This window comes from Mirounga leonina, unplaced genomic scaffold, assembly GCF_011800145.1.
Source record: "Mirounga leonina isolate KUSES-001 unplaced genomic scaffold, KU_Mleo_1.0 Mir_153, whole genome shotgun sequence".
In the NCBI taxonomy this organism is placed as follows: Eukaryota; Metazoa; Chordata; class Mammalia; order Carnivora; family Phocidae; genus Mirounga; species Mirounga leonina.
The window spans coordinates 10804612-10828821 of NW_023270387.1; the positions used below are offsets into that span (position 1 = coordinate 10804612).

A 24210-nucleotide genomic window follows, 5' to 3' on the forward strand; every position below is an offset into this window, starting at 1 on the left:
GACAAAGAAATGATTGAGCCCACCGCCGGATGAAGCTGCTTGCAGATTCTAGCGTTCTATGTTCTTGTGTCTGTCCTCATTTACATGGTTGGGATTTGTGAATTTGGTGCATACAGTGCTCTGCTTTGGGACATTAATCTTTAAGATCACCAATGTAACGATATTACAAACAAAAACCAACAACTGCTAAGTCTCCTTGAGTTATAGCACCATTCACCTAAAATGTGTCTTTATCATTATAAAGTAGTTACTATGAAAACCGAAGTTTCAAAAATGTCCACATGTAATTTTTAACTACATAGTATTTTAAAATAAAGGTCATAAATTTTCAGGATATAAGTTCTTAAATGTAAATAGCATTTTCTAAGTTGTAATTTCTTTTTTCTTTTTTTTTTTTAAAGATTTTATTTATTTATTTGAGAGAGAGAGAATGAGAGACAGAGAGCATGAGAGGGAGGAGGGTCAGAGGGAGAAGCAGACTCCCCGCTGAGCAGGGAGCCCCGGGACTCCAGGATCATGACCTGAGCCGAAGGCGCTTAACCAACTGAGCCACCCAGGCGCCCCTCTAAGTTGTAATTTCTAATAAAACTGAACAATGTTTTAGTAGTAACTTTGAAAACAAAAGGTGTTTTGTGAAAATTTAAAGAAATAATAATACTTTAGAAGGATGATAAAAAGCCCAATTGATAAAAGTTTCTGTATTTCAACTGATTCTTTCTATGAATCAAGTTAAAAACTAAGGGAAAAAAGGAAGAAATGTAGACTGTTTCTTATAAAGTAGTTTACAGTGAATAAAAAGCCATAGCAAAACAATGTGACTCATCAGGCAGTGCAGTTATAATACATACACATTGTGCACAATAAAAGCCTTTATAAGTATACAATCTGTGCACACAATTTCATGACCCTTCAAAGAGTTTCTATGTGCCCTGGCAGGTGGTGGTTTGGGTACACCAAAGAAGTTGAAGGTGACATCCAGTACACTATGCTATCCTTACAGCTCTGATTAGGTAACAAGTTTCTCACAAAACCAGCTCACCGGGTACGAATGCGATGGACCACAAGCTCTGTAATTAGTGGCAATACGGCTTTCAGAAAAAATACATAGAGGGTGTAATTCCAGGCTGAAGCCAATTTTGTGACAAAGTTGCACTCTGCACACGAGCTTGCTACTGAATAGCCAAGATGTAAGAGAGTCGTGCAATTTGACACTACACGGTCAACAGGTTCTGTTGATGGCCATCTCCTGGAAATGACGGAAACTATAGCTACATCGGAGATTACTCGATCAAAACCAAAGCAGATTACAGAGCAGGCAGAGCTGTTTTTAGTTCATTTTAATTTGCTGCGTAGATTCGTTATAAAAGGACAAGATTTAAACTTTGAGGACTTGTAGGGGTGGAGCAGGAAGTCATTACCACTGACACCGCACAGCTGAGCTGAAACAGACCCCCTCCCTCCCTAAGGAATAAAGAGCAGCCCTTTGCCAAGGAAAGTCTTATTGAACACCTAATGCATGCTAAGAGATCGCTCACACGAGATCTCAAGGATTTCTAAAGGATTTGACGATAGCCGAATTGGCCTTCTGGCCTAAAAAAGAAGCACACCGCTGTAGAAAAATACCCAGTGGGGAGTGGAGGGGCAGGTAAGTAAAAAAAAAAAGGGGGGGGGGACCAAAAGAGATAAAAAATAATAAATAATCAGGTCTTTTTTGACCAAAGAAAGTAAGACTTCTTTCTCAACTAGGCGCTTTGCAACTAATCCAAAGTCAGGAAATAACTCTGTGAAACGAATAAACTTAGTTCCGAAAAACATGCGCGTCCAGTAACATCCGAAAACACGTGGCGGGGGTGGGGGAAACCGGTCGGAACACCGGGCGAGACTCCAACTCCCATCATCCCATTCGGCAGCTAAGCCGGGCTGCTCAGGGCCAGCTGGCGCACAGGATGCTGGGGCTTGTGGTTTTCGCTCCTGCGCCTCCCCGCGGGTTTGCGACGTTTAGCGACCATCGCGCCTGCGCCAGCGCCGGCTGAGAGGCTGGGGCCGTGGCGGCTCGTGCCGGGCGATGCTAGGCGGCTCCCTGGGCTCCAGGCTGTTGCGAGGTGTGGGTGGGAGTCGCGGGCAGTTCGGGTCGCGGGGTGTCCGCGAAGGTGGCGCAGCCATGGCGGCCGGGGAGAGCATGGCTCAGCGGATGGTTTGGGTGGACTTGGAGGTGAGTGCGGTCGGCGGGGGTGAGGGGAGGCGAGTGAGGTTCCGCGCGTAGACCGAGTAGCTGAGCCTGTCCGCGGACAGCGGCGGGTCTCTGGGTCTCAGGTGTGGCATGTGAGCGCCGCCGGGCTGTGTGCTGCGCGGGGCAGGTCGGCAGGCTGGAGTCCTGTAGGTGCTGGCGACTGTGCTGGGCTGTGGGGTTTGTTTTCCAAAGGGAAGAGTCGTCCATCTGGCTCCCCCCCATCCCCTCCACCCAGATGAAAACCTCCCTAACGCTTTGGTTCCTCTGGGTTTGGGGTCACGGGGGTGGGGGGTTGGGACAGCGACTTTGCTAGACTCCAGACTCTCCTTCCGCAGTCTTAACAGGACCCTAGGTGGTTATAGCTGGACGGGACTCCGGAGATGACTCAGCCTTACCTCTTATTCCATAAACGAGAAAACCGAGGCCCAGAGAGAGGATTGAGCTCATTCGAGGTCATGCTGTTAAGGTTCTGAGTTGGGGCTAGAACCCAGTTCTGATCCCTCGAGGTTTTCCATACCCATGCTGAAGACTCCCCGCCTCGGTTGAAGTTCAGTTTTCTTATATATGAAATGGGGCTAATCACAGTGCTTTCTACATTAGATTGTGATGAAGATCAAGAGGTGTAATTAATATGAAAACTTTGTAAACTGCAGAGATGCAGTGATGTGAGTAGTCTCTTACCAAATTGAATGCTGTCAGCACTCAATTTTGCTGACTTTGCATCTGTCCTGCAGTAGAACTGGGGTGCCTGACATATAGCAGGCCCTTGGTAAATATTCACTGAATAAGTGACTCATATTTAGTGTCTTGGGGGCTTGCCAGAGAAGCATTGTTGTCTCTTTTATCCTGGCTATGGGATATAAATGGAATATGCTTGACTGTTCAATAAAATTGGGTAAAATAGACCAGAAAGATGGTTTGGTGTGTTACATATTTATTTTTGGTTGCAGATGACAGGATTGGACATTGAGAAGGACCAGATTATTGAGATGGCCTGTCTGATAACTGACTCTGATCTCAACATTTTGGCTGAAGTAGGTGATGCCACGTAATACAGTCATACTGTTTTAGAGTGTATGAGAAATCTAAATCATTTTTCCCCATCTCCTTATTTAAAAAATAAGAAAACTGAGGTCCATATAGGTTAAGTTCCCAAGGAATATGCTAGGTCATGGTAGGGTTGGTTCTGGAACCAAAGTAGTCTATCTCACAGTCTAGCTATTTTTCAGTTACCCATGCCAAAAATTACAGAAACCTACATGCCCTGTTTACTGAGACCTTACTGTGTGCCTCCCACAATTCTAAATGCTTTACATGTATACACTGTTAGTCCTTACAACAACTATAAGGGAGGTGGTTGCACTCATAGAAGAGGACATTTTGGCATGGAGATATTGGGTAATTTTCCCAAGGCCACCTGGCTTATTACTGGGAGAGTCAGGAATTTAACCCAGGTGGTTTGAGTAAAGTACTTCTAACCAATAAGACAACCAGCTGTTGTGTCATCAGGATTAGTGACTCAGGCCAAAATATCTGTATGTCATCACCTTAATTTTAACTCGATTCTCTATGTCCAGTTTCTGCCTTCTCAACTAGGATGTGTGCTTGTCTAGATCTATATTAAGATTTTAGAATTCCTGTTGAGGCAGAATCAGAATACTCTCTTGTTGATATATTGGGCATGATTAAGGTTTTAACATGCTGCTTTTAGCTGAAACGTTAAGCAAAACAACACACCTGTTGCCTTTTGGCCACTTATGAAGCATTTGAGAAGTGTGTGAGGGCGTCTGGTCTGGAATTGGTCCCCGGTCTCGTGTTGTCAGGATTTTCAGAGGCCATAAGAAACTCTAGAATAGGAACACAGTGGGGATGTTTGTGGAAAAGGAAGTCCTGTTAAAATCAATTCCCAGAGAGCAGGAGTGATGTGCTGCTGACACTGGATAGATTTCATAAATGCACAGTAAGACTTATCTTGGTAGGTAAGGGACAGGAGAAGGTATTTATAGATGAATTGTGACTTTTGTAGAGTACCGGGCATACATCCTGGAGTACCACTTGATACATCAGCTGGAGGAGAATCATGAGACTTTGTATTTCGCATCATAACAACTAGCTCCTTTCTTTTCCTTTTTTTTTTTTTTTAACATTATATAAATAAAGTTCTGTGTTTTAGGTTTGGTTGTTTTTTCCTGTCACTTGGAATTTAGTACGGATGAATAGGGAAGAGAAGTGTCTTTATTTTGTGAGCCCTACTTACCCTTGGCTGAAGAAGAGTTTTTCCTTTAGACTGTTGATATAATGTGAAATACTGACAGTTTAATGGACCAGTTAGTTAATATGTACCCTGGAGGAAATTTGGGTCTGTATTCACACAGCTGCAGATGAGTGTGGCATTTGTAAATAGACTCAGTCAGATGAGGATAAGAATGTTAAAAAAAATATGCGCAGGGCTCTTAAGTGTCCTTTCTGTGGAAAATATGTTTTATTCTTGTATATGAGTCTGAGGAAAATGTTTTATGCTGGTAGAAGAGTAAACATCCTACCCTGAAAATTTTTCTGTAGGTAGTTCAGTGTGCCAAACTGGGACCTAAAATAAGTTAGATAGCCTTAGATTAATAGTTTGCTTTTCCCATCATGGTTTTTTGAAATTTTTTTTTAACAGTATGAGGTTTTTTGTTTTTTTAAAAAACTAATCAGAACAAATTTTTTGCTTCTTGGGGATTGCCTTTACCAATTTTCTTATTTGGCTGAAACTCCCTGTTAGTTTTAAGATGTCAAATAGTCAAATTCTAGTCATTCCTCTCAGTGATCGCAAATTATTTTTACCACCTTAGTAGTAATAATACCTTGGATTCATAGAATACTTCCAAAAGTTCAAAGAACTTTGATATCTATAATTTCTTTTATCCTATGTTAAACATTCTGTTGGGGGGGGGCAGTTTGTTATCGCCATCGTACAGGAGAAACTATACCCATGAAGACTTACTTTAATGCCACAAGTCAGGCTTCTGTGACTGCTGGGACTCTGTCTGAGACACTCAGAAGTTCAGTTTTCTGTTGAGTGGAGGATTTGAGAGCCACGTGTTACTTTTTTTTTCTTTTTCCAAATGTTGCCAGTTACCTTTTTAACCTTTTGATACAAAAATATTGTTAACATGAAACAGTATAACTTTATCCAAAGTGTGTGTGTAGAAAGCTGGGTTTTTTTGCCCTGTTCTCCTGCTGCATCCTATTCCCCAAAGTTTGTATATTTTCTTGGTATTTTGTATGCATATATAAATGTATGTTTTTTTATTTAAACACGTGTACACGAAATCACATGCACATATATACCGTTCTGCAGTTTGCTTTTTTCACTTGGCAATATAGACACTTTCCAAAATGAACTCCCTAGTTAGAGGTTGGCAGGCTCTTTCTGAAAAAAGACCGAATAGTAAATATTTTACATTTGGAGTTTCACATACCTGTCACATGTTTGTTTTATAACTCTACAAATGTAAAAATTATTCTTAGCTTGCTGGATAAAAAAAAAAAAAAAAAAAAAAAAAGCCAAAGGCTGGGGCTATAGTTTGCTGATCCTTGATAGACAACCAATGTCCTCTGTTAGGCATTTCACTTTCCAGAGGTGTGTGTGCATGCGTGTGTGCACGTGCATGTATGCATTCCTTTTAGCCATTGTAAACAGTGCTGGAATGAATAAGGACCACTTACAGAGATAACAAAGGGCCCTCATCTCTTTCTCTGCTATCTATCTATTGAATCCTGACAGCAGCGTAAACTTTACCTCAGAAACCACGGTTATCCCTGTCAATTCTGGATGACTAATGGCTTTTCCCATCCACAGGGTCCTAACCTGATTATAAAACAGCCAGATGAGTTACTGGACAGCATGTCAGATTGGTGTAAGGAGCATCATGGGAAGGTAACATTACCAAAATAACAGGAGTGCTGCTCTGGGGATCAGTAACAAGCGTGTTGCTCCCACATCTGAATCCTATACCATTGTTGGATGGGATTCTAAAAAGGGTTAGAGGAAGATTGCTTGGCAAGCCTGGGAGACTGCTTGCTTGTTTACCTGTCATCTTTGGGACCTCTCGAGATCATCTCCTGAATGTTCTCTTTTTTCCTCTCCTGCATTCAGTCTGTCGCGAACGCATTGCGGATTGTCAAGTATTGCTCAAATCAGTCTTTTGGATAAGGTTAGACATCAACTTTCAGAAAAGGGGGAATACTGTTTTCCTGTTAATAGTTGTTTCTTCCCAGAGCTTGGACTTTGAGCACCATCTTTTTTTGACTGTGTGGAAATGCTATTAACAATCAGGAACATAGCTTATTTGACCTGGATTCTTTAAGAAAAAATCAGAGCAAAGATGGCAGTTTCATTGTGAACTTGAGCTTTATAAATGGTCCATCTATGGTTGTATTTGCCCATTTTAGCAGTGAAGTTTCATTTCTGGATGCCTTTGAAAACTGACTTGATGTGTTTCTGGTGGGGGCTGGGGATTCTCTCTTGCAGTCTGGTCTAACCAAGGCAGTGAAGGAGAGTACAATGACATTGCAGCAGGCAGAGTATGAATTTCTGTCCTTTGTACGACAGCAGACTCCTCCGGGGCTCTGTCCGCTTGCAGGTAAAATCCAATCCTATGAATACCTTGTAGATAGTCTTCTATTGTAGTGGTTCAAGAGACTGCAGTTCCAGAAAGATCAACTAAGACCATCATGCCTTCCACTTACCCTGACTTGGATTATACATCTTAATTTTCTGTTCAAGTTTCCTTGTATAATTTATGAGTATTGGGAAACTGCCCTGAAACCCAACATGGGATCTGGGGTACATAGACTCATTCAGTAAAATTTTCCTTCATACTTTTATTATGGGAAAATTTCAACACGTACAGGAAAGTTGGATTTGGTAATGAATGGTTTAACCTTGCGCCATGTTTGTTTTACCTGTCTGTTTTTTTGTCGGACATTTGAAAGTAAATTGTAGGCGTTTTGACACCTCATTTCTAAATACTTCATCAAGCATTTCCTAAGAATAAGGACATTTTCTTATGTAGCCACAGTATCATTTTCACATTTAAGGTAATTAAAAATAATTCAGTAATATCATTTGACATCTAGTCCACGTGCAAAATGTCTAATTGTTTTTGAACCAGCACTCAGTCAAGACTCATGCATTTCATTTGGTTATTATTGTCTCTTTAGTCTCTTAATCTAAAATGTCCACCTTTTTTTTTTTTTTTTTCTTTTTCCCTGTGTGACATTGACTTCTTAAAGAAACCGGGCCAGTTCTACTAGGATTTTGAAAGTCCTGCCATTGTCAGAGGAGTTAATGGTCTGTGGAGGTGTATTTGCATTTGTATATGTAAATTGATATGATAACCTACACTTTCCTTAAATTTCATTAAAAAAAAAGTTTTGACATTAAGTATTAGAGTATATGTTGTATATATATTTTCCCTCTAGTTAGTGTGGCTGCTGTCTGTTTTAAAGTACTTATTTAAAATTTAGTGTTTTTAATATAAATTACTGTATGGAAACATGAATATGGATATGATTTGTTAAAATTGGAATGTGAATAAAGCTTTATTTACTTAATGTGGTTCAGTTAAGTTTTTAGTGTTAATAGTGTGGCTTTCATGACACTGGGAGAAAATTTGCACATCTGATATGATCTGAAAAAGTAACAAATAGATTTGTGCATTATTTTAAGTATGTGGAATGGTAGATTTATCCTTTTTTCCATAGAGAGGCTGTTTATAAATTTATTATGAGCTAGACTGACTACTCAGAAGTCTATACTTGTAACATAATCAAATGCACTCAAACCTGATTTAGATGCTTTTAGGAATTGTTTGACTTAAAAAAAAAAAAAATCCTCTCCATTTCAATACCAGTTAATGAATTTTTGTATCCTGTTGTATATTGCTAGAAATACACAGATGCAGTATGCTTCGTGTCTTTCTAGGAAATTCAGTTCATGCAGATAAGAAGTTTCTTGACAAATACATGCCCCAGTTCATGAAACATCTTCATTATAGAATAATTGATGTGAGCACTGTTAAAGAACTGTGCAGGTAAGGGCTATATTTAGGATCCATTAAATTGCCTCATTTAGCATGTTTTAATTGAGAATTTGTGGAAAGTAATTGAATAGAACGATAGAACTGCGGGAGCCAGGTGGGTGCATAACTTCATCCCTTTCTCACTTGGACAGGTCCTTAGTTGATTCTGGACTGGTGAGAAATCGAAACAATGTCGAAAATCTTCTGTATAAATTTCATTAGTCCAGAAAATTTATTGAACACCATTATGTGCCAGGCATTGGCCTATGTGCTGGGAACGTAACAGATGAAAAGCCTTGAAATAGCATAGAATCTAGTGGGTTGAGAGATGTGTAAAAAACACACCTGACTCATATACTGTATGATGACTTCTGTAATGGAAATGTGCATATTGAATATTGAGGGCACCAGGGGGAAGGAGCCCCTAGCTGTTGGAGTGAAGAATGGGAAGTTGGGGAAAGCTTTACCTAGGAGATTTAAGTTGAGATGTAAAGAGGAGTTGGATGTTTTCCTGGCATTTAAATGAGGTAGGAGGATTCCAGAGAATGGGCAGAAGTATGAAGAAATGAGGGCTCAGGAAGATAAGGGAATTACAAATAGTTCATCAATGCCGGAGTGCCAAGCATGCAGTTTGCAAAAGGTGGGAGGTGAGGCCAAATTGTGAAGGGCTTGTGTGGTGGGCTGAGTTGGTTAACATAGGGATGGGTTCCTTTCAAAAAGTGTAAGTAGAGCAATGAGTGATACGATTAGGTCATTCTGATTATAAGGTGGCAAGAAAAGGGAGATAAGAAAGGAGATTTTTGCCTTATTTTGAGGGAAGAATGAGCTAGGGACATGGCATTTGGGTGGCAGAGAAGGGTGCGGAGAATGTCCCATCTGCGACATCTCTCGGCATGGTATGGAATGCTTGAATGGGGGAGTGAGGGAAAGGAAGATCTCTAAAGCAATTCTAGTGTTCCTGGTTTGGGCAGGTAGGCAGATGATGGAATTGTTCAAAGATAAAGGGGAAAATAGGAGCAAATGCAGATTTGGTGGATGGGAGAAGGGAGGTCTTGAGGATAAGTGTAGTTTTATATATGTTGATTAGAAGTGTCTAATGGATTTGTAGGTGGAGATGTCCAGCAGGTGGTTGGCTATCCATGACAAATTAGGAGACGGCTGGAATGGAATGAATCTAGGAATCGTAGATATGGGTGAGCTTGCCTAAAGAGAATATCTAGGGTGAAGAGAGGGTGGAAAAGAGAGTCCCAGGCAAGGAAGCATCTTGATAGTCACAACCCAAATGCCTTTTTCAGTGTTAATAAATGACTGGAAGGAGGTAATTATCCAGTATATTTGAGACAGTTTCCTTTGAGAGTTCCATTTTTGCTGTGTGTAGACGCTGGTATCCAGAAGAATATGAATTTGCGCCAAAGAAGGCTGCTTCTCACAGGTAAGTTTGGGTCCTTCCAAGCACTTGGCAATCTGACACACATATAACCCCCAAATTCCTGACTGCTTAAAATACTGTCTGTTCTCTACTCTTTTTTCTTGGGGGGAAAAACAAAGGTCAACTAGCATAAATATTTTTTTTTTCTTTTTGCTAAGATTATTAGGAATTCTCGTCAGGATTCTAGTAGTCCTTTCTGAGATGGATAGCACCTTTTAACACTAAAAGATAGCTTAGTTTGTAGGTATGATGAAACAGTCTGTAATCTTTCTAGTAATGAGCAGTATTGATATTCTTCCCAGCAAGGATAAGAATACTTGTAGCCACTTAAAATTAATTAGAACACTTTGTGGACAGTTATATAACATAGTTAGCCTAACTTTGACACTTTTGAGTGTTTCAGATCCTTTCTATTAAGTCTGCAGACTTAGACACAGGTACACAAGAAATTTGAAGATTTTGTTTATCCAGTGTCCTGTACTGGCTCTTTTACTTTCTTTTTTTTTTTTTTTTTTAATTTTATCATCATTCAGGAGGAACCATAAAACTCGGTTGAGGATTTAGCAGCTGACTTCTTTTTTTTTTTTTTTTTTTAAGATTTTATTTATTTATTTGAGAGAGAGAGAGCTCATGAGAGGGGGGAGGGTCAGAGGGAGAAGCAGACTCCCTGTTGAGCAGGAAGCCCAATGTGGGACTCGATCCTGGGACTCCAGGATCATGACCTGAGCCAAAGGCAGTTGCTTAACCAACTGAGCCACCCAGACGCCCCTAGCAGCTGACTTCTAAGGGCAGCCTTGAGTTCATCCCTTTGCTGAGTGCCTACGTGCACAGTTCTAGGCAAACAGAAAGACCGAGTCCCTGCTATAAGGAGCCTGGCATGCTAGTGTTTCTTTGCAGGGGAATTGCACGGACCACAGCAGAATACAGGTTTAGAATACCTTATCTGAAATAATTAGGGTTTGATGTCTTTCGGATTTGGGAAATTTTCAAGCTTTAGAAAGGTAGTAGTGTATTTGTGGTATTTACCGTTATATAACATGCCTTAGAAGGTCTGAAGAAGCATCCCATGGTCAAACACATGGATGTTTCTGCAGCGAAATGTACGGACATGCACACCAAATGGCATAACTGATGAGTATAAAGAGCCCCATGTCAAGATTGATCAGGTTTTGCTACAGAGCGAGTCACAAAAGTACTTTGGATTTTCAGATGTTTTTGGATTGAAGTGTTGTAGGTAAGATGTTGTGTACCTTGATTTAGTCTGCTCTCCACCACATATCCAATACCAGGGAAGAAAGCAAAACTGTCGTTTTAGCCACAACAATAACCATCGTAAAATTCTCGCATGAACATTTGTCCGGTTTATTCTCTAGAAGAAGCCCTTGGCTTATCATTCAGAGCTTACTGATTGGCCTGCACACAGGTCTCGTAATCTCGGTTACTTGATTTCTCAGACTACAACAGATGAGAGCATTTTGGAGAAGAGAGGGTGTTGTAGCTGATGGTAGCACAAATCTCTACCAGAGAGGAGGTAGATCCTCTGTTATGGTTAGGTACTGTCTGATGATCAGTGTTTATTATGACTGAGTCATGAGTCCTGTTTGAGCAGGTCAGTATATTTTGTATAGGGATGTCTCTAAGTATCGCACAGTGTTTCCCAAACTCTGTTCCATGAGCTGTTAATGATTATTCCACACATGTGGTTAAGTTTTAGAACTACTGTGTGCCTAGTACAGCCTCCCCTTGGAAATTCACAGTACACATTAGTAAATAAGTTCAGGAAAGGAATGCTTGATCTAGTTTTTCCTAAACTCACTTAGCCCTGGAATTCTTTTTTTCCGTGGAACACTTCACCATCTTATAGGACAGTTTAGGAGACTTTGTAATCTGATATATTTTAGGAAATTTTTTTTAATCCGACTTTTTTTTTTCAACAAAGTACTTAAATTTGCTTTATTGGAATGTTCCTCCTCTTGATGGTGTCAGTGGCATTTGCAGTCATACCTGTTGTTACTTGTAAGAAGCTGCGTTGTCGATTGCTTACTTCCTCCGTGGACATTTCAATTCAGTATGATGTGTTTGCTCGTAGGGCGCTCGATGACATTAGCGAAAGCATCAGAGAACTTCAGTTTTACCGAAATAACATCTTCAAGAAGAAAACAGATGAAAAGAAGAGGAAAATTATAGAAAACGGGGAAAATGAGAAGACTGTGAGTTGATGGCAGTTCTCATGCTGTCAGCACATAGTTCTTGGGAAGCAGCTGCTGGTGGTTGTGTTTGGTTTTGTTTTTTGTTCCTGCTGATTGCTTGGCACAGCACCTTCTCTCAGTTAACTTGCGTCTCCAGATTATTCAAGCAGACAACACCTGAAATACCATTTTTCCCCTAACATTCTGTTTTCATTTATGGCACAGCAGCTCTTCTGTAAGTACCAGGTCATGTCCATCCCTCGGTACATACCTGCATTTGCTTTTAGACCATTTCTTTTGTTTAAAATAATAATAATAATAATAATAAAGCTAGTTCTATTGAAATGCAAATGTTTTTGTACCATCTATTTAGTAGTTTGAAATGGTGGCTTTTTTCTCAGTGGCATGGCTAATGTTTAAATTCTCACGATGACATCAGGGATGGGTTAACTTTTCGTATGTTAAACAGCAGGTGAACTTGCTCTGTTTTGCTTTATACATCAAGAATAAAATAACTGGGGCAAATCTGGGCTCATTGTTATCAAACTCACAGAGCTCTGGAATGGCTACTTTTCACTGCACCCAAGAAATTCAAGTCCGTCATCATAGAGGGATTCTGTAAGTAAGGTTTCTTGAAGAGATATTATGTGTTACGCTATCACTGTGCTCATTTTATAAAACGTTGGCTGCCCAAGGTGTAATGCTCTGTAAGCCAGAGGGTGTATTAGAATAATCTGCCTGTGGAACACAACTCATTCTGACAAATGTCCTCTTAAGACAAGAAGTCAGAATTGGGAAGGCCCGTAGGGGGCTTCTGCCTGTCCTAGAGAACCACTGGATCTCAAATTGCATTCCTCAGCCCATTATGGCCATTATATGAACATAGCAGTGTGATCCTAGTGTGCGAGAGTTGCAGATACAAAAGTCACTAGACTGTAGATCAGAATTATCATAATTTTATGTACTAAGTTGTTTTAGCTTTGCAACAACCACGTGAGTGGAGAAAGACTTGAGCTTTTTCCAAATGAGTCAATTAAGGCTCAAATTCGTAAGTATAGTTAAGTGTAAGCTGAAGAAACATAAGTCTGCTGAGTTTTCTGACCAGTGTTCTTTCTGCTGTCTGGAGTTGCATGGGTTTTAGCTCATGTGACATCGTCAGTGGTTTGGAAGACAGGATTGTATCCTAGTCGAGGACAGGGCTCTTGAATCAAACTCTGGCTTCAGATCTGAGCTTTGAGACCTTCTGAGTTGCTCTGCCAAGTTCACTTCTCTAAGCCTCAAGTTTCTTATTTATAAAACGAGGATGATGGTACCTGACTTAATAATGTTAGAATGAAATGCTTCCCATGTAGTTCTGAGCTCAGTGCTTGGTACACAGTGAGCACCCTGTTGTGATAACTAATGTGCAGTGAGAGTGGATTCGTTCAGTCCAGGATCTCTGGGAAATGGTGCTATGATTGATTCGCTGTGGTGGCTGGGGCATTATTTTAAATCCATGTTCACTTAATGGCCTGTGACTGACTATATGTTGCTGAAGATTGTTTCACTGCCAGTGTGACTTTGACCTGACTTAGTGCTTCCACCTAAAATTTGGCAAGATAATCTTCGTCCTTACTCGGCTCTCAGGAATGTCATAAATTCTAATGCGAGAATAGATAGGAAAACACTGGGCTTGAGAAAGGTTCCAAGGAAGCGGATGCTACTGTTAATGCTGCAGGGGTTCTCCCCTACAGCTGGCCTGTGTATTCATCAGGTTAATGGTTTGAGCCCCACTGTTTAGTTTTCTTAAGAATTTTAGCTCCTGGTGTTCATTTTAAATCTCCCGTCCCATGAATGACCTGCTCACTGATTTAATCCTCTATTCCTTATCTTCCTAATGGAGCAATATCCCCTGATGGAGTACGTGTTAATTTTTAGCAAGATAATTGGCAACCTGTGAAATAAGCAAATCTGGTCTGATGGCAGGTCTGTATGAAGACATGATGGTTCAGTGATCAGTTCATTATTTATTAGTCTGCTTTAAAAAAAAAAAAAATTGGTAGTGCTGGTAACTGATTTCACAGGGGATTCCTGAAGCCATGAAGTAATTTCTGTGAAATGAACTGCCATGCAAATTGGTTTAAATATAACTACAGCCTTAAGAATGATCAGTATGTTTGTTTAGTAGAGCTTGCTGTTCCAGCACTCCCGAGAGCTTTTCATTTGGTGGTTCTTCTGGCTGTGCTGTAATTATCCTGCAAGCTATATTCATAGGATTATCCAGGTATATTTCCCCTGAATTAAACTCATAAGGTGAATGAATTAGTACAGTGATGATAGTCTCCAGTCAGCATTCCTTGAGTGCTCATGGTAATCTTGCCATGACAGTGAGTGTGTGGGCAAGAAAGACCCCTTTTTTTCCAGTAGCTTAGCCAGAGCAGATAAGGATGGAGCCTGAGACCCCTGTGTTTTTTCATTTACAAAACAATAGATCTCTTTATTAATAAACGAGCCAACAAATTCAAAGGGAAATCGATAGTTTCCTTTGACAAAAGTGGTGGTATTATATATGTAAGCCTTACAGAAAAAAGGTAAGAATAGCTAGTTGTAATGTTCAAGTGCAATTTTGTCATTAAATAAATTTTGACATATTGATTGCCTTGTGATAGCGCATGACAGTCCTAGGTACACTCAGGCGTTTACGTCTTGAAAAATTAAGCAGCAGCAGGGACAGTGGAAAATTGGTTGTTAAGATAAGCCATCTGTAGCAGATTGATGAAAGCAAAGGCTGTTATATTCTGTATCTTTTGATGAGGCAAAAACTATTAATGCTCTGGACTTCGCTACATGCTATCTGTTGTGAGTACTGAGTTTGGGTTATTTGACCAAAGCCTTTTAATTTTATGCGGCTCCCAATTATACCACAGCCACAGCGCTCATGGAAATGAAGAGTTTCTCCTTAGTTGAGTCTTTTCTGCTGAGTAGAGGAGTACTTGAAATTTTCTAAGAGGACAGGTCTTAAATCTACTTAACACACACACACAAGGGTAACTATGTATGGATATTTATTTAGCTTGATTTTTTTTCCCCACAATGTATACATATATATAAAAACATTAAGTTGTGCCCCTTAAATATATAATTTCTGTATGTCGGCTATCTCAAAGGCTGCTAAAAAGAAGGGATTATAAATCTTCATTTCACTAAAATGTAGACAGATGTAATAGTTGCTTTCATAACTGACTTGTCGAGTGCATCTGACCGGAGCTTTAACTTGGTGTCCGGGGGAATTTAATCAGTATCGTTTTGCACCTGGGTTGTAATACCACTGGTATTCTACGGTACAGAAAACAGGAGTCTCTCATTCAGGAATAAGCCCTAGAAAATGGAAAGATTCAGGGAATGTGGAGCAAAAATATGCTCTTGTGCAAATGAAAACCTACCATAAACAGCCTGCAGAATCTTTGGGGACCCACGAGAGTTTGCATAATTTGGGGTGCACAGCTGTGTGACTTGTACAGCTAACCCTTGAACAACATGGGGGTTGGGGCACCGATCCCCCTGTGCAAAATCTGCATATGTAACTTTTCTGCTCTGAAACTTTATTAATAGAATCTCTAGAGATCACTTTTCCGTGCAGTGCTCATGCGGGGATGATTTGCGCCACCCAGCATTTTAAGTGGGTATTCGCAACACTTGAGCTCACTGCAGTAGCAACAGGTGGTGGCTGTGAAATTATTACGGTAGTACAGTTTATGCAGTTGTGATTTAATACTGCATCTTCATATTCGCTTACATTTCTCTCAACTATGAACGGTGCAGGGTATGACCTGTTGTGTTTGTGTAAGTTTTGGTAAATTGTAACTTCTTATAATCGATTTGTATATATTTTATGGTAGTAAATGTTAAAGAAGTATCTACATATATTTTGTGCATTTGTGACATACCTAACCTTTTCTTAGTTTTTTCCATATTTCCAGGCTATGCAGCTCGTCTGTGAGTTACTTCAAATTGTCGCAAATCTCCAAAATTTTTCCCACATGTTTATTGAAAAAAAAATCCACATACACGTGGACCCATGCGGTTCAAGCATGTGTTGTTCAAGGGGTCAACTGTACTTAGTGCCACTGAACTCACTGCACTTAAAATGGCAAAAATGGTAAATTTTAGGTATATTTTACCACACACAAAAAAAGGATGCATAATTTGACACAACCCATTTTCAGAATGATCCTGTCTTAGGACGAATGTGTAAATGAAAGCCGGCCTGGAGGAGCTGAACTTGTGGATGCTTGCTTGTACCCTTGGGAAGAAGATCTTCTGTTTCCCAGTTTGGAATAGGAGGAGGTGGAGAATTTAGGGAGCTGCTTTCTCTTATGTTGGCATCAAAGTGGTATAAGGAATGACTAGTTTTACTTACAGACAAAGGAAATTTAACAAATATCCTTTGGGAGCATCCTTCTCTTATGTCGGCATCAAAGTGGTATAAGGAATGACTGGTTTTACTTACAGACAAAGGAAATTTAACAAATATCCTTTGGGAGCATCCAGCCTTCTTCCTGCCTTTAAATTTAGTCCCATGAGAGATGCTTCTGATTTCTGCATTAGGTGTACTTCCTGCACCATCTGGGTTAGCTGGCTCATGAAGGCTGCCCTGGCATCCAGGTCTGTTTTGCTTCTGTGGGAAAACCTCTCCATTTTCCATTCTACTTCACCAGCTCTCTCTAGTAGGTAATAGAATCCGCTGTTAAGTTAGAGACCTTATGTAGTAAATATTTGACTCTTCGTGGTTATACTTCCTCTGTCCATGTCATTTTTTTTTTTTAAATTTTATTTATTAGAGAACATGAGCGGGGAGGAGGAGGAGCAGAGGGAGAAGCAGGCTCCCCGCTGAGCAGGGAGCCCGACACAGGGCTCAATCCCAGGACTCCAGGATCATGACCTGAGCTGAAGGCAGACGGCTAACTGAGTCACCCAGGCACCCCCCCCCCCCGTTAATTTTTTTATACATTCATCTTTACTATTCAAGGGTTCTAAAGTATTTCATTCTACCTTGTACCTTCTTATTCTGTCATTACAGTGCTTTGCGAAATATGTCAACATGATTGCCCCATCATTTTTATATTCACATTTGATAACTAGCAGAAAGCCAAGTCAGAAGAAAAGCAGGACAGATACGAGGGACACTGTGAAGGGAATTCCTAGCTGTTCCTAGAGTGGGATAGGAGGAAAGGAGCTCTTGTTTTAACTACATGTTCAACATAAGCTTCCAGAAATATGGGGGTTGGCCTGACATGCTTCAGGGCCTGCTTTTATAGAAAAACTTGTTTCTTCCTCTATCAGTATTAGTTTTCCACAGCTTTGGGTTTTATAAATAATAAAAATGTTAAGTTATTTGGATACTCTCTAGAGATTGCCAATGTTTATTTTGCCAGATAAGGATGTTAAAAATACCATCTTCTGTCGCCATTTCAGAAGAGAAAAGGCATTTTAAAACATAACAAAGGGGCGCCTGGGTGGCTTAGTCAGTTAAGTGTCTGCCTTTGGCTCAGGTCAAGATCCCAGAGTCCTGGGGTCTGGCCCCGTGTCGGGCTCCCTGCTCAGCAGGGAGCCTGCTTCTCCCTCTCTCTGATTTCTCTCTCGCACTCTCATATAAAATCTTAAAAAATAATGGAACATAATTTCAGAATGAGGAACAGGTACTTTAAATGGAATACATTTAGTTTTGTGAAAAATCCAGTTGTGTCCTTATTTTCACTGCATTTCAGGTTGATTTAAAAAACATACCATCTTAATCCTGGGCCTCTATCAGTTACTAGACTGGAGTTTGGGAATCACTGGTATATTTATACTTGGGATGGGACATCTCTCCAAAACACTCCTGGGAGAGGAGAGAAAGAAGGTATATTCTATCCTACCCAAATAAATCTTTTTTGACAATTATTAAATGAGAGGAGTTGGAAGATATGCAAAAAAGCCTTGCAGTGGTGTAGTTGAGATGAAATTGTGTGATGTGTTAATGGTCAGAGCATCAAAGCAAGATGCTTTGTCCATGTGTTTTATACCATTGTTGACCCTGTACAGTCTTTCCAGGTGATTCTAAGAATGCTGTGGATTCCTTGGTTATTTGAAACTTTGTTTTTCCAATTTTGACATTCTGAAACTGTTTTTGCATGAACACTGGCTTTCTGAGGATGGGTGGGGAGAGGGGGCAGGTACGAGTTTTAAAATTATTTTTGAGTTTCAGATAAAGCCTGAAAATTAAAAAAAAAAAAAAAGCCACCCGAATTAAATCCCAAATCTAGTTTATGTTTGAAGAATATAGGTAAGTGTTTCCTACGAATAATACTGGCTTTTGAGAAAAGAATGACAAATCCTTTTAAATACTGAGCTCCTGAAAGACCCTTGGAAATGCAGTGATAGAGATCATGATAAAAATGGTTCTAAAATTAAGTGAGAGAATGGTCCATGCTTTGGGGTTTTCTTCTTTGAAAATAGATAAATTACATAAATGGGATAGCAGATCTCCATAGTTCTGGAGAATTAAATTAGATAGTATTTAGTTGATAGAAAATAACAGTTTTATGACTAAAAATTTATTTTCACTTATTTTGATACATTTTTTGAAGATTCTGATGTGCTGTTTGCTTATGAAGTATAGTTGGCATACAATGTTATGTTAGTTTCAGGTGTACAACATAGCGATTCCACAATACATCACTCAGTGCTCACCATGAGTGTAGTCACGATCTGTCACCACGTAGTGTTATTACAATATTATTGACTATATTCCCTATGCTGTACATTTCATCTACCGGACTTACTATATAACTGGAAGTTTGTACCTCTTAATCGCCTTTATCTATTTTGCCTATCCCCCCACCCAACTCACCTCTGACAACCATCACTTTGTTCTCTGTATTTAAGAGTCTGTTTTTTGGTTTATTTTGTTGTTTAGATTGCATATATACATGAAATCACACGGTATTTGTCTTTCTCTAACTTATTTCACTTAGCATAATGCCCTCTAGGTCCATCTGTGTTTTTGCAGATGGCAAGATCTCATTCTTTTTTATGGTTGAGTAATATTACATTGTATAAATATACCACCTCTTTATCCATTCGTCAGTCATTGGACACTTGGGCTGCTTCCATATCTTGGCTATTGTAAATAACGTTGCAGTAAACATAGGAGTGCATGTATCTTTTCAAATTAGCATTTTCTTTTTGGGGGGTATTTTCTTTGGGATCCAGTAGAATTACTGGATCATGTGGTATTTTTATTTGTAATTTTTTGAGGAACCTCTGTTCTGTTTTCCACAGTGGTTGTACCAATTCTCATTCCCACCGACACTACACGAAGGAATCCTTTTCTCTACATCCTTGCCAATACTTGTTATTTCTTGTCTTTTTGATGCTACCCATTCTGACAGATGGGTGATGTCTCATTGTAGTTTTGGTTTGCATTTCCTTTATTAGTGATGTTGAGCATCTTTTCATGTCTGTTGGCTACCAGTATGTCTTTGGAAAAATGTCTGTTGAGGTGCTCTGTTCATGTTTTAATTGGATTGTGTCATTTTTTGGTGTTGAGCCGGAGATGTATATAAAATTCTTTATGTATTTTGGATAGTAACCCATAATTGGATATATCATTTGCAGATACCGTCTCCCATTCAGTAGTTTGCCTTTTGTTGTTGGTTTCCTTTGCAAAAGCTTTTTATTTTGGTGTAGTCCTAATATTTTTGCTTTTGTTTCATGTGCTGAGGAGACATTCTTAAATATGTTGCAAGGCCGACATATAAATATGTTATAACATATTTTATAAACATATAAATATGTTACTGCCTATGTTTTCTTTTAGGAGTTTTATGGTTTCACATCTCACATGTAGGTATTTAATTCATTTTGAATTTACTTTTGTACATGGTGTAAGAAAGTGGTCTAGTTTCATTCTTTTGCATGTAGCTGTCCGATTTTCCCAACACCAGTTTTTGAAGACTGTCTTTTCCCTGTTGTATATTCTTGCCTCATTTAACTATATGATTGTGAGTTTATTTCTAGGTTCTCTGTCCTTTTCCATTGATCTGTTTATTTTTTGTGCCACTACTGTACTGTTTTGATTACTACAGCTTTGTAGTAGATCTTGAAATCTGGGATTGTGCTGTCTTCAGCTCTGTTCTTTTCAAGATTGCTTTGGCTGTTCGAGGTCTTTTGTAGTTTCATACAAATTTTAGGATTATTCTAGTTCTGTGAAAAATGCTGTTGATATTTTGGTAGGGATTGCATTGCATCTGTAGATTGCTTTGAGTGGTATGGACATTTTATTTTATTTTATTTTTTAAAGATTTTTATTTCTTTATTTGACAGAGAGATAGCGAGAGCAGGAACACAAGCAGGGGGAGTGGGAGAGGGAGAAGCAGGCTTCCCGCAGAGCAGGGAGCCTGATGTGGGGCTCAATCCCAGGACCCTGGGATCATGACCTGAGCCGAAGGCAGACGGTTAACGTCTTAGCCACCCAGGCACCCCTGGTATGGACATTTTAATGACATTCTTCCAATCCATGATAGTGACATGTTTTACTCAATAGTGGCAGTTTTACTTCTTCCTTACCATGTTGGATGTCTTTTACTTCTTTTTTCTTGTATAATTGCTGCAGCTAGGTCTTTACAGTACTATGTTGAATAAAAGTGGTGAGAATGGGCATCCTTGTCTTGTTCCTGATCTTAGAGTAAAGTCTTTCACTTTTTCACCATTGAGTATGATGTTAGCTCTGGGTTTTTCATATGTGGCCTTTATTATGTTGTTATGTTCCCTCTAAACCCACTTTGTTGAGTTTTTATCATGAATGGATGTTGTATTTTGTCAAAAGCTTTTTCTGCATCTGTTGAGATGATCCTGTGGTTTTTGTCCTGCTCGTTAATGTGGTATATCATATTGATTTGCAAAATTGGAACCACCCATGCATCCCTGGAATAAATCCAGCTTGGTCGTGGTGAATGATCCTTTTAATATATTGTTGAATGTGGTTTGCTGGTATTTTGTTGAGGATTTTTGTGTCCATGTTCATCAGGGATATTGGCTTATAGTCTCTTTTTTTATAGTGTCTGTGTGTGGTTTTGGTATCAGGGTAATGCTGGCCTCATGAAATGAATGTGGATGTTTTCCTTCCTTTTCTATTTTTTTGGGATAGTTTGAGAAGAGTAAGTATTAAGTCTTCTTTAAATGTTTGGTAGAATTCACCTGTGAAGCCATCTGGTCCTGGTCCCAACATGTTTGTTGGAAGTTTTATTTTTGTTACTAGTAATCAGTCTGTGCAGATTTTCTATTTCTTCCTGATTGAGTTTTGGAAGATTGTATGTTTCTAGAAATTGATTGATTTCTTCTAGGTTGTCCAGTTGGTTGGCACAGAATATTTTTGTTGTAGTCTCTTATAATTCTTTGTATTTCTGTACTGTCAGTTGTTTTTCTCCTTTTGTTTCTGATTTTGAGTCCTCTTTTTTTCTTGATGAGGCTGGCTAAAGGTTTAGCAAATTCTTTTCTCTTTCAAAGAACTAGCTCTTGGTTTCACTGATTTTTTTAAAAAAAATTTTATTGTCTCTTTCATTTATTTCTGCTCCATATTATTTCCTTCTGTTTACTAACTTTGGGCTGTTTCTTCATTTTCTAGTTCCTTTAGGTGTAAGGTTAACTTGTAATTTGAGCTTTTTCTTGTTTCTTGAGGTGGGCTTGTATCCCTATATATTTCCCTTTTAGAACTCTCATTGTATCCCAAAGATTTTGGACCATTGCTTTTTTCATTGCTTCATTGACCCACTGGTTGTTTAGTATCATGGTTAGCCTCCACCTTTTTTTTTTCCCCAGTTTTTTCCCTGGTAATCAATTTCTAGTTTCATAGTATTTTCATTGAAAAAGGTGCTTGATATGATTTCAGTCTTAAATTTTTTGAGACTTGTTTTGTGGCCTAACATATCTTTTCTGGAGGGTGTTTCATGTGCACTTGAAAAGAGTGTGTATTCTGCTGTTTTGGATGGAATTTTCTGTATGTATCTCTTAAGTCTATCTAGTCTGATGTGTTGTTCAAAGCCACTGTTTTCTTGTTGATTTTCTGTGTGGATGATATGTACACTAATGTGGGTGGGGTGTTAAAATTCCATACTATAGTTGTATTACTCTCAGTTTCTCCCTTTATGTCTGTTAATATCTGCTTTATGTATTTAGGTGTTCTGTGCTGGGTGCATAGATATTTATAATTGCTATTTTCTTGTTTGATTGATCGCTTTAACATCATGTAATGCCCTTCTTTGTCTCTTGTTACAGCCTTTGTTTTAAAGTCTATTTTGCCTGGGGTGCGTGGGTGGTGCAATTGGGTGAGTGTCTGATTTTTGGTTTTGGCTCAGGTTGTGATCTCAGGGTCATGAGATTGAGCTCTGCATGGGGCTGTGCACTCAGTGCGGAGTCTGCTTGAAATTCTCTCTCCCTCTGCCCCTCCCACTTGTGCTCTCTTTGTCTCTAAAATAAATAGATCTTTAAAAAAATAATAAAGTCTGTTTTGTCTGATATTATTACTACTCTGGTCTTTTTTTTCCTTCCATTTGCATGGGATATCTTTTTCTATTCATTTACTTTAAGTCAGTATGTGTCCATAGGACTGAAGTGAGTCTCTTTTATGCAGCTTATAAATGAGTTGGTTTTTTTAAAATCCATTCAGTCATCCTGTGTCTTTTGATGGTAGCATTTAGCCCATTTACATTTAAAGTAATTATTGACAGGGGTGTGAACTTCCTGCCATTTTGTTACTTATTTTTTGGTTGTTTTTGTAGTTCTTCTCTGCTCCTTTCTTCTTTTGCTCTCTTCCTTTCTGGTTTGATGCCTGTCATTAGTGTTGTGTTGGATTCCTTTCACTTTATTTTTGTGTATCTATTTATAGGTTTTTGATTTGTGCTTATCATTGGGTTCATATATGGCATCCCATGTTAGGTTGTTGGTTGGTTAAGTTCATACACATTCTAACAACACTGAATTTTTACTTCCCCTCCATGTTTTATGTGTATCATGTTATGTTTTATATCTTTCTATTTTGTGTATCCCTTCATTGGATTTTTGTAGGTATAATGGCTTTTACTACTTTTCTTTTTTAACCTGGCTTTATTAGTGATTGAGATACTATCTTTATTACATGTTTGCTTTTACCTGTGAAATTTTTTTCTTCATAATTTCTTCTACGTATAGCTTTTTTTTGTTTACCATTTAGACTTCCCTTTGACTTTTCTTGTAAGGCTGGTTTAGTGGTGATGAACTCCTTTAAGTTTTGTTTGGGAAACTCTGTATCTCTCTTTCACTTCTGAATGGTAATCTTGCCATGCAGAGTATTCTTGGTTGTAGGGTTTGTTTTTTTCTCCCAACACTGAAAATATATCATGCTACTCCATTTTGGCCTGCAAAGTTTTTCCTGAAAGATCAGCTGATAAAGCAATGGAAATTCCCTTGTATGTAGCTGTTTTGCTACTTTTGCTGCCTTTAAGATTCTCTCTTTAATTTTTACCATTTTAATTATTATGTGTCTTAGTGTGGTCCTCCTTGGGTTCATCTTGGTAGGGGCTCTCTGTGCTTCCTGGATCTGGATGTCTGTTTTCTTCCCCAGATTAGGAAGATTACATCTTCACATAAGTTGTTTGTCCCCTTCTCTCTCCTCTTTCTGGGATCCCTATAATGCAAATATTATTATGCTTGATGGTGTCACAGAATTCCCTTAACCTGTTCTCAGTTTTTAAAATCATTCTTTTTTCTTTTTGCTCGTCAGTTGGGTTGCTCTTCTTTACCCTGTCTCCCAGATTGCTGATCTGTTTTTCTGCTTCTAATCTACTTTTGATTCCCTTTAGTGCATTTTTCTTTTTAGTTATTGTATTCTTCGGGTCTGACTGGTTATTTTTTATATTTTCTATCTCTTGGTTGAAGTTCTTACTGAGCTCACCTGCTCCTTTCTCAAATCTGTTATCTTTATGACCATTACTTTGAACTGTTTATCAGGCATATTGCTTATCTCTGATTTATCTCTGATTTTGTCCTGTTTTTTTCATTTGGGACATACTCCTCCGTCTCTTCATTTTGTCCAATGCTCTGTTTGTTTCTGTGTATTAGGTAGGTTAGCTCTGTCTCCTGCTTTTGAAAGTAGTGGCCTTGTGTAAAGAGGTCCTGTGTTGCCCTGTAGCATAATCCCCTCCCTGGTCATCAGAACCACACACTCCAGTGGTGTCCCCTGTGTGGGTTGCATGTGTAAGTTCTGTTTTGACTGAGATACTATTGCTGTGGGCATGT

At 39.1% G+C, this 24210-nt stretch overlaps 1 protein-coding gene across 2 annotated transcripts; it reads left to right on the top strand.

Annotated features, from left to right (window-relative positions):
- The first annotated feature begins 1998 nt into the window (after positions 1-1998).
- REXO2 (RNA exonuclease 2) lies at positions 1999-16037 on the top strand. 2 transcript variants are annotated; one of them, XM_035008987.1, is made up of 7 exons: positions 2001-2212; positions 3181-3264; positions 6075-6152; positions 6747-6858; positions 8202-8310; positions 9677-9730; positions 11817-16037. In XM_035008987.1, the coding sequence occupies exons 1-7, from the start codon at positions 2066-2068 to the stop codon at positions 11944-11946; spliced, it is 714 nt and encodes a 237-aa protein (XP_034864878.1). In that variant the 5' UTR covers positions 2001-2065; the 3' UTR covers positions 11947-16037. The 2 variants fall into 2 exon arrangements, with proteins under 2 accessions (XP_034864879.1, XP_034864878.1); XM_035008988.1 differs by lacking the exon at positions 3181-3264 and having other exon boundaries at positions 1999-2212.
- The last annotated feature ends 8173 nt before the right edge of the window (positions 16038-24210 follow it).